The 13083-nt window shown below is 52.0% G+C and overlaps 2 protein-coding genes across 3 annotated transcripts in view; one reads left to right on the top strand and one right to left on the bottom strand.

Annotated features, from left to right (window-relative positions):
- Positions 1 to 13083, top strand: part of LOC130039815 (phospholipase A and acyltransferase 3) — a 29397-nt gene that overhangs the window by 12339 nt on the left and 3975 nt on the right. For both annotated transcript variants that reach the window (XM_056131742.1, XM_056131743.1), the window contains exons 3-4: positions 1492 to 1594; positions 8260 to 8528. In XM_056131742.1, coding sequence (XP_055987717.1) covers positions 1492 to 1594; positions 8260 to 8528 — 372 coding nt within the window. The remainder of the gene's footprint in view (positions 1 to 1491; positions 1595 to 8259; positions 8529 to 13083) is intronic.
- Positions 2622 to 3643, bottom strand: LOC130039956 (prohibitin-2-like). The gene has a single exon (XM_056131955.1). It carries the CDS (start codon positions 3606 to 3608, stop codon positions 2622 to 2624), a length of 987 nt encoding a protein of 328 aa, XP_055987930.1. The 5' UTR covers positions 3609 to 3643.

The raw sequence follows: 13083 nt of genomic DNA, 5'->3' as shown, positions 1-13083 counted from the left end.
CAGTGCAGTCTTAATCTGCAGGATGCAGAAACGAGCCCTCGAGGTGGACATGGACTGTGTTTCTCTTAATGCTGATTTATCTGTTGGGGGGAGGCTTGGGCCACAGCTGGTGGGACTCAGGGATCCCTCCTGGCGGCGTTCAGGGGACCGGAGGCAGTGCCAGGAAGCAAACCAGGGTCAGCTCATCCCCCCTGTACTCTTACCTTACCCCCTGTCTTCTTTGGCCCAATACCCCCATTCAACTTGTGATCTATTCCTAAGCACAGAGCAAGGAGTCCACCCTGAGCACTGCCAGGTGTGGTCCAAAAAAATGAAAATCAAAATTTATTATATTTATTTTAAAATTTTAATGTTATTGAGGTAGTATAGCTTATGCTATTATTCACAACACTCCCCTGTGAGTGTGTATGTGAGTGTGTGTCTAAGTGTGTGTGTGTTGTGCATGCTTGGCTTTTCTTTAATCATCCTCAACCCAGCAGGGCTCAGGAGCTCTGGGGACGCCCCCCCCCCCCCAATGCCCCCACCATTCTTGACTGCCCCAGCTGGCGGTTCAACACAAAGGCCCAAGGCTGCTTAGCCCTGCAGTGCCAGGGTACCCCAGCCACCCCGATGGTGCGCTGGGACCATGTGGTGTGGGGAAATGAAGCCGGTTGAGTGCATGGATGGGCCCTAACCACTCTGCCTGCTCCCGGCCTCATCTCACTGTATTTCACATGGGCTCTCGAAGTTTGTAGGGTTATCTTCATTCTTTTTTTTTTTTTTTTTGGCTTTTTGGGTTACACCCAGAAATGCTCAGGGGGGTTCCTCCTGGCTCTGCACTCAGGAATTACTCCTGGCGATGCTTGGGGGACCATATGGGATGCCGGGGATTGAACCTGGGTCGGCTGCGTGAAAGGCAAACACCCTACTCGCTGTGCTAGCAGTCCGGCCCCAGGATTCTCTTCTTGCGGCTTAAAAAAAAAAGTTGCTTCTGGGGGTGACTGGGAAGAAGATAGCTTAGGGGCCAGGGACACAGGCCATGCCTGTGTGAGCCTCTGAGGTCAAGCCCTGGCACTGCTGGGGTGGCCCTAGTGGTCCCTAGCACCCCTGTACCCTGAGGCTGAAACATTGGCATGGGGACTGAGTGTCACTGGCAGAGGCCCCCAAACACGTGCCTGGGGAGTCCCCCCCACTGTCCCTGCAGGTCTGGAACACAGATTTATGATGGTTTTGTTTTGGGGTCGCACCTGGTGATGCTCAGGGATTACTACTGACCCTGCAATCAGGAATCACTCCTGGCGGTGCTCGGGGGACCATATGGGATGGCAGAAATTGAGCCTGGGTTGGCTATGCTCCAGCCCCAGAGGCTTGTGAAGTTGGACTGTTCGCGGATGGCAGGGCAGGGACAGGGGCCTTGAGCTGGTGAGGGGTGGTTGCTCTGTGCTCTGAGTCCTTTGCATGCTTCTGGACGCACCCGGCCCTGCCCCTAACCGTCTGTTATTGCTTTTTCAGCCAGAGCCCAATCCCGGAGACCTGATCGAGATTTTCCGCCCTTTCTACAGGCACTGGGCCATCTACGTGGGCGACGGCTATGTGATCCACCTGGCCCCCCCAAGTAAGGGCTCCCAATGGGGGTGGGGGTTAGAGGGACCTTGACAATCTCTTTACTCCCCTGCTGGCAGTGAGTGTCTGGGTACCACGAGAAGGCAATTTGTTGGGGTTTGCTGGCTTTCAGACTTTGCTCCTGGGAACCCCAGAGGTGTCTAGAGAGGGGTTTCAAGCTGGTTTTTGTGTGTGTGTGTGTGTGTGTGTGTGTCCCACCCAGCTACTCTGAGGGGCTACTCTGGTTCTGCACTCAGAAATTACTCTTGGCAGTGTTCAGGGGACCATACGCCCTCCCCACTGTACTATCTCTCTGACTCTTCCAAGTGTATTTTATTTTATTTATTTATATTTTTGCTTTTTGGGTCACACCCAGCAATGCACAGGGGTTCCTCCTGGCTCTGCGCTCAGGAATTACCCCTGGTGGTGCTCAGGGGACCATACGGGATGCTGGGAATCGAACCTGAGTTGGCTGCGTGCAAGGCAAACGCCCTACCTGCTGTGCTATTGCTCCAGCCCCAAGTGTATTTTTTTAAATGCAGGTTTTTTTTTTCCATTTTGGGTCACACCCAGCTATGCTCAGGGGTTCTCCTGGCTCTGCACTCAGGAATTACTCTTGGCAGTGCTGGGGGACCATGTGGAATGCTGGGGATCGAACCCAGGTTGACCGCATGCAAGGCAAACACCCTACTCTCTGTGCTATCACTCCAGCCCCAGCTTTTGTTTTTCATTCTCTCCCAGTTGGGGGCCACACCATGTGGTTCTTAGAGCTTACATCTTGTTCTGTGCTCAGGGATCACTCCTAGTGGTGCTCAGGGGACCTCATACCCAGGGATTGAATCTGCGTTCGGCTGCCTACAAAGCAAGCACCCTACCCACTGTACCATCTCTCTGGACCATATGATTCAGCTTTTCCAGTTTAAGCAATAAAAATGAAGAGTTCCTGGGAATGGGTTCAGGCTGCCCGATTTGAGGAAGTCACCAACATCCAGGGGTCACCGAGCCCTGCCTGGCCCACACAGGGGGATGGACATCAGTCATCACAGGATACTGGGGTGGGCCTGGGTCCTCAGAATCTGGGGAAGAAGCGGACCCACGTGCCCTGTGAAGTTCCAGGCCCCCCACCGCAGTTCCTTACATTTGAGAAGTTTGTCGATTTCCTGGGTGAAGTTTTCATCCTGGAGGTTCAGCACCAGGTTGTTGGCAGTGAGGTAGATCCGGTTCCGGGAGTCGGCCACGGTCTTGGAGATGTTCTGGGCGGCCCGGATCCTGCGCAGCTGCAGGTAGCCCGGGTGCTTACTCAGCGCTGCCCCCAGCATCTGGGCGGCCTCCGCCTCGCCCTCGGCCTGGATGATCTTCTGCCGTTGGTCCTGCTTGGCCTTCTCCACCAAGAACTGGGCCCGCTGGGCCTCCTGCTGTGCCACCTGTTTGGCTTCCACGGCGGCCATGTACTCGCGGCTGAAGCTCAGCTCGGTGATGGCCACGTCGTCCAGGATGAGGTTGAAGTCCTTGGCCCTCTCTGTCAGCTGCTGCCGGACCAGCAGGGACACCTGGGCGCGCTGGGTGATGAGCTGCGAGGCGTTGAACTTGGCCACCACGCTCTTGAGCACCTCGTTGACGATGGACGGCAGCACCCGCTCCTCGTAGTCCAGCCCCAGGCGCTGGTACATGCTGGGCAGCTCCAGGGCGTCGGGTCGCGACAGCACCCGCAGGGAGATGTTCACCATCTGCAGATCCTTGGAGCCCGTGGGGGAGGACAGTTTCCGGGGCCTGGCCCGAATGTCGTAGATGATGGGGTACTGCAACCAGGGGATCCGGAAGTGGAGACCCTCGGCCAGGATGGGGTCCTGCTGCACCCCGCCGATGCGGTTAAAGAAAATGGCCCGGTGGCCGCCTTCCACGGTGAACGTGGACTCATGGATGCCGTAGGCCACGACGCCTGCACCCAGCAGGAGCTTCATCGCTGTGCCCATGCCCTGGGGCCCGGTGGGCAGGCGCCCCACCAAGTCCTTTATGTTCTGGGCCATGGTGATCCTGCACCAGCCGTCAGGGAGGGCTGCTGCCAAAGCCTCCCCCAATCTGGGATGCGGTTCTTGTTCTCCAAGGTATTTTAGACCCGTGGGTTAGTTCAGAGCCAGGTCCCCATCTCCCTCCAGGTCAGGATCCTGGGAAGAGCACCGGTGTCTGAGCTGCCCATTCGGTGGGGTGTCCAGTTCTACCCTCCAGCCTTGGGGTCCTTTATCTGTCACTGGAGCGAGGCAGACTTGACCCGGGCAGTTGTGAGCATCCGCCAGTCCTTCTTAATGTGAGCCGAGGAAGGCAGACACAGAGGCACGTGTGTCACCTCAGGGGATGTGAAAAATGAGTCCCATCACGGGACAATGACCAAATCTAGAATGTTCTGTGCCCCCCCCCCCCACAGGCTTCGTCCAGCCTCTTTAAGACCCCGTTTCCTGCCCCTACCAGATCTCACTGCATTTCCCATGTCACCTGCCGACGATTGTCTGGTCTGTTCTAGAATTTTGTGTGAGAATTTCGTCCCCTCTGTGGCTTCCACACCTGGCTTCTATTCCCATGCGCTGTGGGCCCCACCAGTGAGGTTTTTTCTTTGGGGGGGGGTCACATCTGGCGCTCAGGGATTACTCCTGGCTCTGCACTCAGGAATCACTCCTGGCCATGCTTGGGGGACCTTATGGGATGCCAGAGATCGAACCCAGGTCGGCCACATGCAAGGCAAATGCCCTACCTGCTGTGCTATCACTCTGCCCCCCCCCCCCCCCCCCCGCCAGTGAGTTTGAAGCACTAAGCTTCTCATTGCTCCATTTTCCTTTAGGGGAATATGTTTCTAGTTGCCATCAATCCGTCCCGTGGATCCATAGTGGGTTGGTTCGACTGGGGCTGTGGTTGAATGTAGCTGCTACAGGTATTCTGGAATTGAGTTTTGCCCACTTCTTCTTCGTGGGTTTTTTTTTTCTTTTTTCTTTTTGAGTCATACCCAGAAATGCACAGGTATTACTCCTAGCTCTGCACTCAGGAATTACTCCTGGTGGTCCTCGGGGGACCCTATGGGATGCTGGGAATCAAACCCAGGTCGGCAGTGTGCAAGGCAAACACCCTACCCACTGTGCTATCGCTCCAGCACCTGCCCCTTGTTTACTTTTAAGGAATGAGCTTTTTGATGAGCGGTCTTGCTTTGGGCTCACTCAGAAATCAGAAGCCGGGATAGTTCATGTGTTGTATTCTCCACCCCGAAGGATTGGAAACCCCAGTAGCTGCACACACACATTTGGCCTTTTCTTCTGTTAAAATGTAGCAGGTAGGGGCTGGAGAGATAGCACAGCGGGTAGGGCATTTGCCTTGCACACGGCTGACCCAGGTTCGATTCCCAGCATCCCATATGGTCTCCTGAGCACCGCCAGGAGTAACTCCTGAGTGCAGAGCCAGTAGTAACCTCTGTGCATCGCCAGGTGTGACCCAAAAAGAAAAAAAATGTAGCAGGTAGCCTTGCTTTTATTTTAAAATACAGCCCCTACAAGTGGGCCCTGGACCTGCTCTGTGGTCCGCCCTACTCGCGTCCACGCTCCCCGACATGGCAGCCTTGGTCTCCCCTGCTGGCCCCTCCCTATCCACTGCCTTGGCCAGGCTGTTCTCTGGCTCTTCCAGAGCAGCTTGTTTCAAGGTGACCGGAAGCCCTCCACGGCTCTACAGAGCTGACGTCAATGTTCCGCTCACAGCAGGCTGACATGAGTGACTTCTGTCCGCTCTTCCCCTGGCATCTGTTTTCTTCCTCTCCTGCTGAGTTCCTCCTTCTCCTTTCCCACGTCCCTAATCCTTGCTCAGCCAGTGACCTCCACACATGCCCAGCTTCCAGTTCCATTTGTCAGTGTCCCCTATGCTTCAGATCTGTGCAGTCCTGAGGGACTTAACAGGTGGGGATGGGGAGCGGGGGACACACCTTTTCTGAGAAGGGCATCAGTTGGTGAGCCCACTGTGTGGGTGCATCCTAGTGTCTACCACAGCAACCCTGATGGTCTAGCCTGTTACACGCCTGGGCTGAGAGATGGTCTCGCCTGCTACACACCTCGGGTAAGAGATGGTCTAGCCTGCTACACATGTGGGATGAGAGATGGTCTAGCCTGAGACACAGTTGTCCTGTAGAGATGGTCTAACCTGCTACACATCTGGGCTGCAGAGATGGTCTAGCCTTCCATACATCTTAGCTGCAGAGATGGTTTAGACTGCTACAGATCTGGGCTGCAGAGATGGTCTAGTTTGCCACACATCTGGGCTCTAGAGATGGTCTAGCCTGCCACACATCTTACCTGCAGAGGTGGTCTAGCCTGCTACACATCTGGGCTGAGAGATGCTGTCAGGCTGTCACCTGCCCAGACCACCATCATCTGTGTGATCTGTCATTGACCAGATTGTCATTAAGTGATGCATGGCTATAAATTGATTTGGGGAGTTTGCTAGACCTGATGGTCCTTGGGGGTTACTCCTGGCTCACTGCTCAGGGGTTGCTCCCAGCAGTGCTCAGGGATGCTCTGATGCCAGGGATGGTACCTGGCACCAGTCCTTTGAGCTCTCCCCAGCCCTGATCACCTCCTGACTTCTTGGCACCTCTACTTGGGTCTGACTGGCACAATGAACTTGACCTGCTCCAAGTGGACAGCCCTTTCACGAGATAGTCCAGCTGCTCGGGCTCCAATCCAGGACTCAGCCTCTATTCTTTCCACCCCATAACTGTTGGAGTACACGGAGCTTAGGTTTATCAGAATCGCACTCATCACAGTGCTCCCGAGTCACTCCCATTGCTTTGTCAGTCTGTAACCACTTCTATGCTCTCTTCCCCAACCAATTTGTAAGGTCTCATCCTTCTTAGACACTGAAGCTGTATTGTAAGTTAATATTGCCTTTCTCCTCTCCTTATGTCTTTTGAGCAGTTTGCCTTAATGCAATGTCCTTTTGTATGGATACAGGAAGCCAATTAATTCCTAAGTTATAAAGCATAATATTAATTAATTGTCTTCCTGTATCCATACAAAAGGACATTGCATTAAGGCAAACTGCTCAAAAGACATAAGGAGAGGAGAAAGGCAATATTAACTTACAGTACAGCTTCAATGTCTAAGAAGGATGAGACCTTACAAATTGGTTGGGGAAGAGAGCATAGAAGTGGTTACAAGCAGACAAAGTAATGGGAGTGACTCGGGAGCACTGTGATGAGTGCGATTCTGATAAACCTAAGCTCCGTGTACTACAACACATAACTAGCCCATCTCTTTTTGGGGGAGCCACACCCAGAGATCCTTAGGGGTTACTCCTGACTCTGCACTCAGTAATTACTCCTGGTAGTGCTCGGGGGACTATATGGGATGCCGGGGATCAAACTCAGGTCTGCCTCATGCAAGGCAAATGCCCTCCCCACTGTCCTATCTCTCTGGCCCCTCAGTGGTTTTGTCTTCCAACATACCTCACGTCTGATCACTCCGCTTCTTACTACCTGCATTGCCACCCCCAGGTGGGAGGGCATCAGCTACCATCCTGCCTCCGCAGTGCTACCTGTGTAGCCTCCGTTAATCTTCTCTCTGAAAATCATCTTATTTTGTAAGTGTCCATCATCCAGGTCCTTCTGCTAGAAGGGGACCTACTTTGGTGGTGGTGGTGGTAGCGGTGGGGGTGGTTGGGTCATACCCAGTGGTGCTCAGGGGCTATCCTGGCTCTGTGCTTGGGAGTGACCCTTAGCAGTTCTCAAAGAACTGTATGTAGTGCCAGGGATTCAAATGAGAACAATGGGCAGTACTACATGTGCAAGACAAGTGCTTTTCTCTGACTCTGTCCCTCCAGCCCAAGAATGCCAGCTGCTCTAAGGTGCTTTGTGTCCAGTCCATAGTGCTATTTTTCAGCACCTTGGACAGGGCCGGCCCACAGTAGGGCCTCCAAGGACTCCAGCAGAGAGGGGACAGGGGCTAAAGCACTTACACTGTGCAGACTCAGTTCCACCCTCAGCACCACATAGGGTCTCCCGGGCACAGCCAGGAGTGATCCCTGAGCACAAAGCCAGGAATCAACCCTGAATCCTTCGAGGAATGATCCCTAAGCCAGGAGTAAGCCAGCCAGTAAGTACAGCCAGGTGTGTGTTCAAACAAAACAAAAAGGAGTAAGTACAGCCAGGTGTGTGTTCAAACAAACAAAAACAAACAAACCAAAGAAAGCCTTGACAGAATCATAAAAGGTTGTGGCTGGAGGTTTGGCTCAGTGGTGGAGCACCTGTGCATACGTGTGTGTGCATGTATGTGTGTGTGCATGTGTGTGTATGTGTGCATGTACGTGTGTGCCTGTGCGTGTGTGTGTGTGTGTGTGTGTGTGTCCCTGGGTTCCATCCCCAGCACCATAAGAGGAAATGTAAAAGGCCCACACTATTTCCTCAAGCAAAAGGTCGCTTCTGAGGGACTCTGGTTTGCGTGACCCGAGAGATGCTGAGATGTCGCAGGGTGTAGAGGGCCAGCGAGTTGTGGACTTCCTTCCTCCCCATCTCAGAGAACAAAACCAGGGACCTGAGAGCACCAGTCTTCTCCGAGGCTACCCAGCTGTGTGCCTGGCTCTTTTCTGTGGGTGGTGCCCGGCTGTGGGTGGTGCCCAGGACCAATCTGTCTCCTGCTTCTTGGTGACCCACAGGTGAAATTGCCGGGGCGGGTGCCTCCAGCATCATGTCTGCCCTGGCGGACAAGGCCGTGGTGAAGAAGGAGCTGCTGTACGACGTGGCTGGCCGAGACGTGTACCGGGTCAATAATAAGCATGACCACAAGTACCCGCCGCTGCCTCCCAGCAAGATCGTCCAGAGCGCGGAGGAGCTGGTGGGCCAGGAGGTACTTTACAAGCTGACCAGCGAGAACTGCGAGCACTTCGTGAATGAGCTGCGCTACGGGGTGGCCCGCAGCGACCAGGTGCGTCCCTAGTCTGTGTCCCAGCAGTAGCCACGGTGACTGTACAGCGGGGGTGGGGGGTGGGGGGGTGGGAGGGTGTCAGAGTGGGCAGGGCTGGGAGATATGGACAAACAAAGAGTCAGTGTCCCCCCTCCAGGAGGTCACAATTGGGTGGGGACTGGGGTGGGAGGTGCGGGGGAGACCAACACTCTGCACTGCAATGCGGAGAGGAGGCGAAGGTTGAGAGGGACTCACTGCCGGGATGTCAGCCCCCGTGCCTGAGTCCTGCCTGGCTCTGAGACACACCCATGCGATAGCCCAAGAAGCAAGCTTTTTTTATTTTTATTTTTATTTTATTATTATTTTTTTGCTTTTTGGGTCACACCCACCCAGCGATGCTCAGGGGTTACTCTTGGCTCATGCACTCAGAATTGCTCCTGGCAGTGCTCAGGGGACCATATGGGATGCTGGGAATCGAACCTGTGTCGGCCATGTTGGCTGTGTGCAAGGCAAACGCCCTATCCATTGTGCTGTCACTCCAGCCCCTATTTTTATTTTTTTGAGATTACACCCAGCGATGCACAGGGGTTACTTCTGGCTCATGCACTCAGGAAATACTCCTGATGGTGCTTGGGGGACTATATGGGATGCTGGAATTGAACCCGGGTCAACCATGTGCAAGGCAAACACCCTACCCGCTGTGCTATATCATTCTAGCCCCAAGAGGCAAGCTTTATCACCCCCACCTTATAGATGGGGAAACTGAGGCTTTTAATGCCTTAAGCCCCATGTCTATTGTCCCTGATTTCTTCACACAAACCTGTGGTGAGTCTCTGCCAGGCCTCACATTTGTCTTTTCCTGGACAGCACCTGCATCTGTGCTGAGAAGTAGCAGATGTGAGATTTGGAGCCCAGACTTGGCTTCACAGACTTAGAAAACGCAGTCCCAGGACTGAAGGGATAGAACATGGGGGAGAGAGATTTTTTGTATGTGGCATCCCATATGATCCCCTGAGCACTGCCAGGAATGATTCCTGAGTTCAGGGCCAGAAGTAACCCCTGAGCATTGCTAGGTATGGCCTCAAAACCATAAATAAATAAATAAATAAATAAATACTTTTTTTTTAAAAAAGAGAAAAGTAGGGACTGGAGCAATAGCACAGTGGGTAGGGCATTTGCCTTGCACACGGCCAACCCAGGTTCGATTCCCAGCATTCCATATGGTCCCCTGAGCACCACCAGGGGTAATTCCTGAGTGCAGAGCCAGGAGTAACCCCTGTGCATCGCCAGGTGTGACCCAAAAAGCACACACACACAAAAAAGAGAAAAGTAAAGAAAAAAAAAGTGAAGTGTCCCACCCCTGCTCCCCCTACCCTTGCCAAAGGTGCTGCTGTCTCCGTGCTTAATAGACCACAAGTGATCAGTTTTGTACATTTACTCAAGTTGATCTTGGCCCTGGCCACTCCCCTCTCCATTTTTTAAATCTCCTTTTCTTTTTCTTCTTCTTTTTTTTAAATGTAGGGGTGCTGCTATTTATTCAGTCATTGATTAAGCTGACTAAAGTAGGCATGAACTCCACATTGTTGTTTTAAAATTTTTTACTTGAATATCTGTGCGATAGACCATTGCAAAGCTGTTCATAACTGGGTTTCAGTCATACAATGATCCAGCACTCATTCCTCCACCAGTGTACATTTCCAACCACCAATGTCCCTTGTTTCCCTCCCAACATCCCTTAACACCCCCACCCCCCATCTCCAGCCTCCCTCTATGGGTGGTACTTTCCTTCTTACTCTCTCTCTCCTTTTCTTTTTGTGCATTATGGTTTGCAAGAAAGGTGCTAAGAGGTCATGGTGTTTGTTCAGGGCATTCAGTATTTTTATCGGGACAGTAAGGCTGGAGTAGCATTTTAACTGGGTGCAGGTTTGGGGTGTGGGTGTGACTTCTGAGGCTTCCAGAAGTACAGGGAGGTGAGGGTAGGCAGTCCATCCCGACCCCGAGAAAGCCTGGAGATTTCAGTCATAAAACCACGTACCAGAATTTTCAGCAGATTATGTCTTGGTGGTGTTTTTCCTGAGATGGTGGAATCAGGCCAGGGTATGGTGGTGATTTTGGCTTATAGAAGCAAGCGTCTTCCAGGGTCTCTGCTTGGGTGCTTGAGTGGGCACCAGGCTGACCCGCCCCCCTCCAATTTACCCTGGTTTATTCAGCCTTTCAAGGAACCAAGATTAACTGTGGCTTTTTATCTCTTTCGAGGTTTTGAATTTCTTTTCCTAACTTCCTATTCTTGCCCATTTTTTCTCTTTCTTTTCTGTACCTCTGACACTCCTTCCTTCCTTCCTTCCTTCCTTCCTTCCTTCCTTTCCTTCCTCCTTCCTTCCCTCCTTCTTTCCTTCCTTCCTTTATTCCCTCCATCCATATTGAAGCTGATTAATATGGGCTGGAGCGATAGCACAGTGGGTAGGGCGTTTGCCTTGCACTTGGCCTACCTGGGTTTGATTCCTCCACCCTTCTCAGAGAGCCCGGCTAGCTACTGAGAGTATCTCCCCTGCACGACAAAGCCTGGCAAGCTACCCGTGACACATTCGATATGCCTAACACAGTAACAAAGAAGTCTCACAATGGAGATGTTACTGGGCCTGCTTGAGCAAATCGATGAACAATGGGAGAACAGTGCTACAGGTGCTAATATGGGACCAGAAAAATAATGTAGAAGTTCATGTCTTAATGTCACTCATCTGGTTTGCTCCTCAGTATTGCATGGTTTCCCGAGCATTGCTAGGTCCTGCTCTGCAGTCCCCCAAACCAGGTGTGGCCCAGGTAATCCCTGGCACCTTGGGGCCTGCCCGAGTAGCACTGCATCCTTGGGCCTTGCATTGAACTGCCAGCCTGGTTGGCCAAGAATCACCTGGAGTGTCCCTAGAGTCCCCTGCAGCTCCATGCAGAAGGGCTCCCCCTTAAAAAGGTGATCAATAGAAATTTGTGGAAATTGTTATATCCCACCATGGGGAAATTAAGTCCTTATCGGAGAGTTTACTAAGCTGTTATTGCAAGACTTCTGTATTAGTGTTTTTGTTAGTGAAGATTGGTTCTGTGTTACACCCCATCCAATCTGGGGTGCTACAATGGGATGTCAGTGTTATAGAATTTAGAAATGCTGTGCAGCCGCAAATGCAGCCATGTACTCCAGAAAATTCAGAATATTTAACCGGGCAGTCCAGCCAGAGGTATGGCAATGACTTTGGGGTATGGGAGGAGCTGCCAGGGCTTGACATGGTGGGACCTGTCCTATCCGTCTCCCAAGATCGCCTGGAGGTCTCAGCTGAGAATATTTTTTTCTTTTTGGGTCACACCCGGTGATGCACAGGGGTTAGTCCTGGCTCTGAGCTCAGGAATTACTCCTAGCGGTGCTCAGGGGACCATATGGGATGCTGGGGATTGAACCCGGGTCAGCCACGTGCATGGCAAACACTCTCCCCGCTGTGCCACAGCTCCAGCCCCTCAGCTGAGAAATTTCTGTGGCTAGTTTATCTCTTTACAAGTCTCTGGAACTAGGCCAGTATATGAACTTACATCCCATTCACTCTTTTAATAAACAATAACTCAGATCTTCTCACAAAATTAAATCATGCAAATTGGATAATTGGATCCTTCCTCCTCTGCCCTGAAGCTTCATACCTACCGCCTCTCCTGCCTCATCCATCTGAACAGAAAAACTGGGCTAACGTGGTGACAGAAGAGCACAAGCAGTCCCACGAACCCCCGTTCACTGCAAATGAAACCAGAATATTCCAGAAGACAAAGAGAGGTGTCACTGACACTGTTCCTAAGGAGCCCTCTTTCATTTCTTGGTTTAAGATTAGGGTTTCTCAGTCTCAGGCACAATAAGGTTTGGGATCATTTACAATGTAAAAAGGGGTGATCAGGCTGACAGAACAGATTCCTAATTGTGCCCACCATGCCTTACTGAGCCGTTAACTTCCAGAAAAATCTCCTGATCAGCAAACTCAGTTTCCAGTTAGACAGTGCTTCTTCTGAGAGCTGGACTGTAATAATGTAATAATGCTTCCCTTTCTTTTCTCCATTAATAGCTATTTAAATTAAAATCTAATGAGCTGTAAGAAATGTCATTTATATGCGGTTGGTGCCATAGCACAACAGGCAGGGCACTTGGCCTTGCACATGGCTGACCTGGGTTTGATCCCAAGCACACATATGGTCCCCTCAGTCCACCAGGAGACTTCTGAGCACAGAGCCAAGAGTAAGTCTTGAGCAGCACTGGGTGTGGCAAACAAAAGAAACAAATGTAATTTATAAGCAGTACTAGCTTTTGCAGTTCTTTTTTTTTATTATTATTTTGGTGTTTTTTTGGGTCATACCCAGCGATGCTCCAGGGTTACCTCTGGCTCTGCATTCAGGAATTACCTGACCATAAGGGATGCTGGGGCTTGAACCCAGGTCGACTGTGTGTGCAAGGCAAACACCTTAACCACTGTACTATCCCTCTGGTCCCCACAGCTTTTGCGATTCTGTCCTCTCATTTTTCCCCCATGCCTCCTTTAAAGTTGGCGCCAGC

This window comes from Sorex fumeus, unplaced genomic scaffold (assembly GCF_029834395.1).
Source record: "Sorex fumeus unplaced genomic scaffold, SorFum_2.1 ptg000093l, whole genome shotgun sequence".
Taxonomy (NCBI): Eukaryota; Metazoa; Chordata; class Mammalia; order Eulipotyphla; family Soricidae; genus Sorex; species Sorex fumeus.
This window is presented reverse-complemented; position numbering and strand designations above follow the sequence as displayed.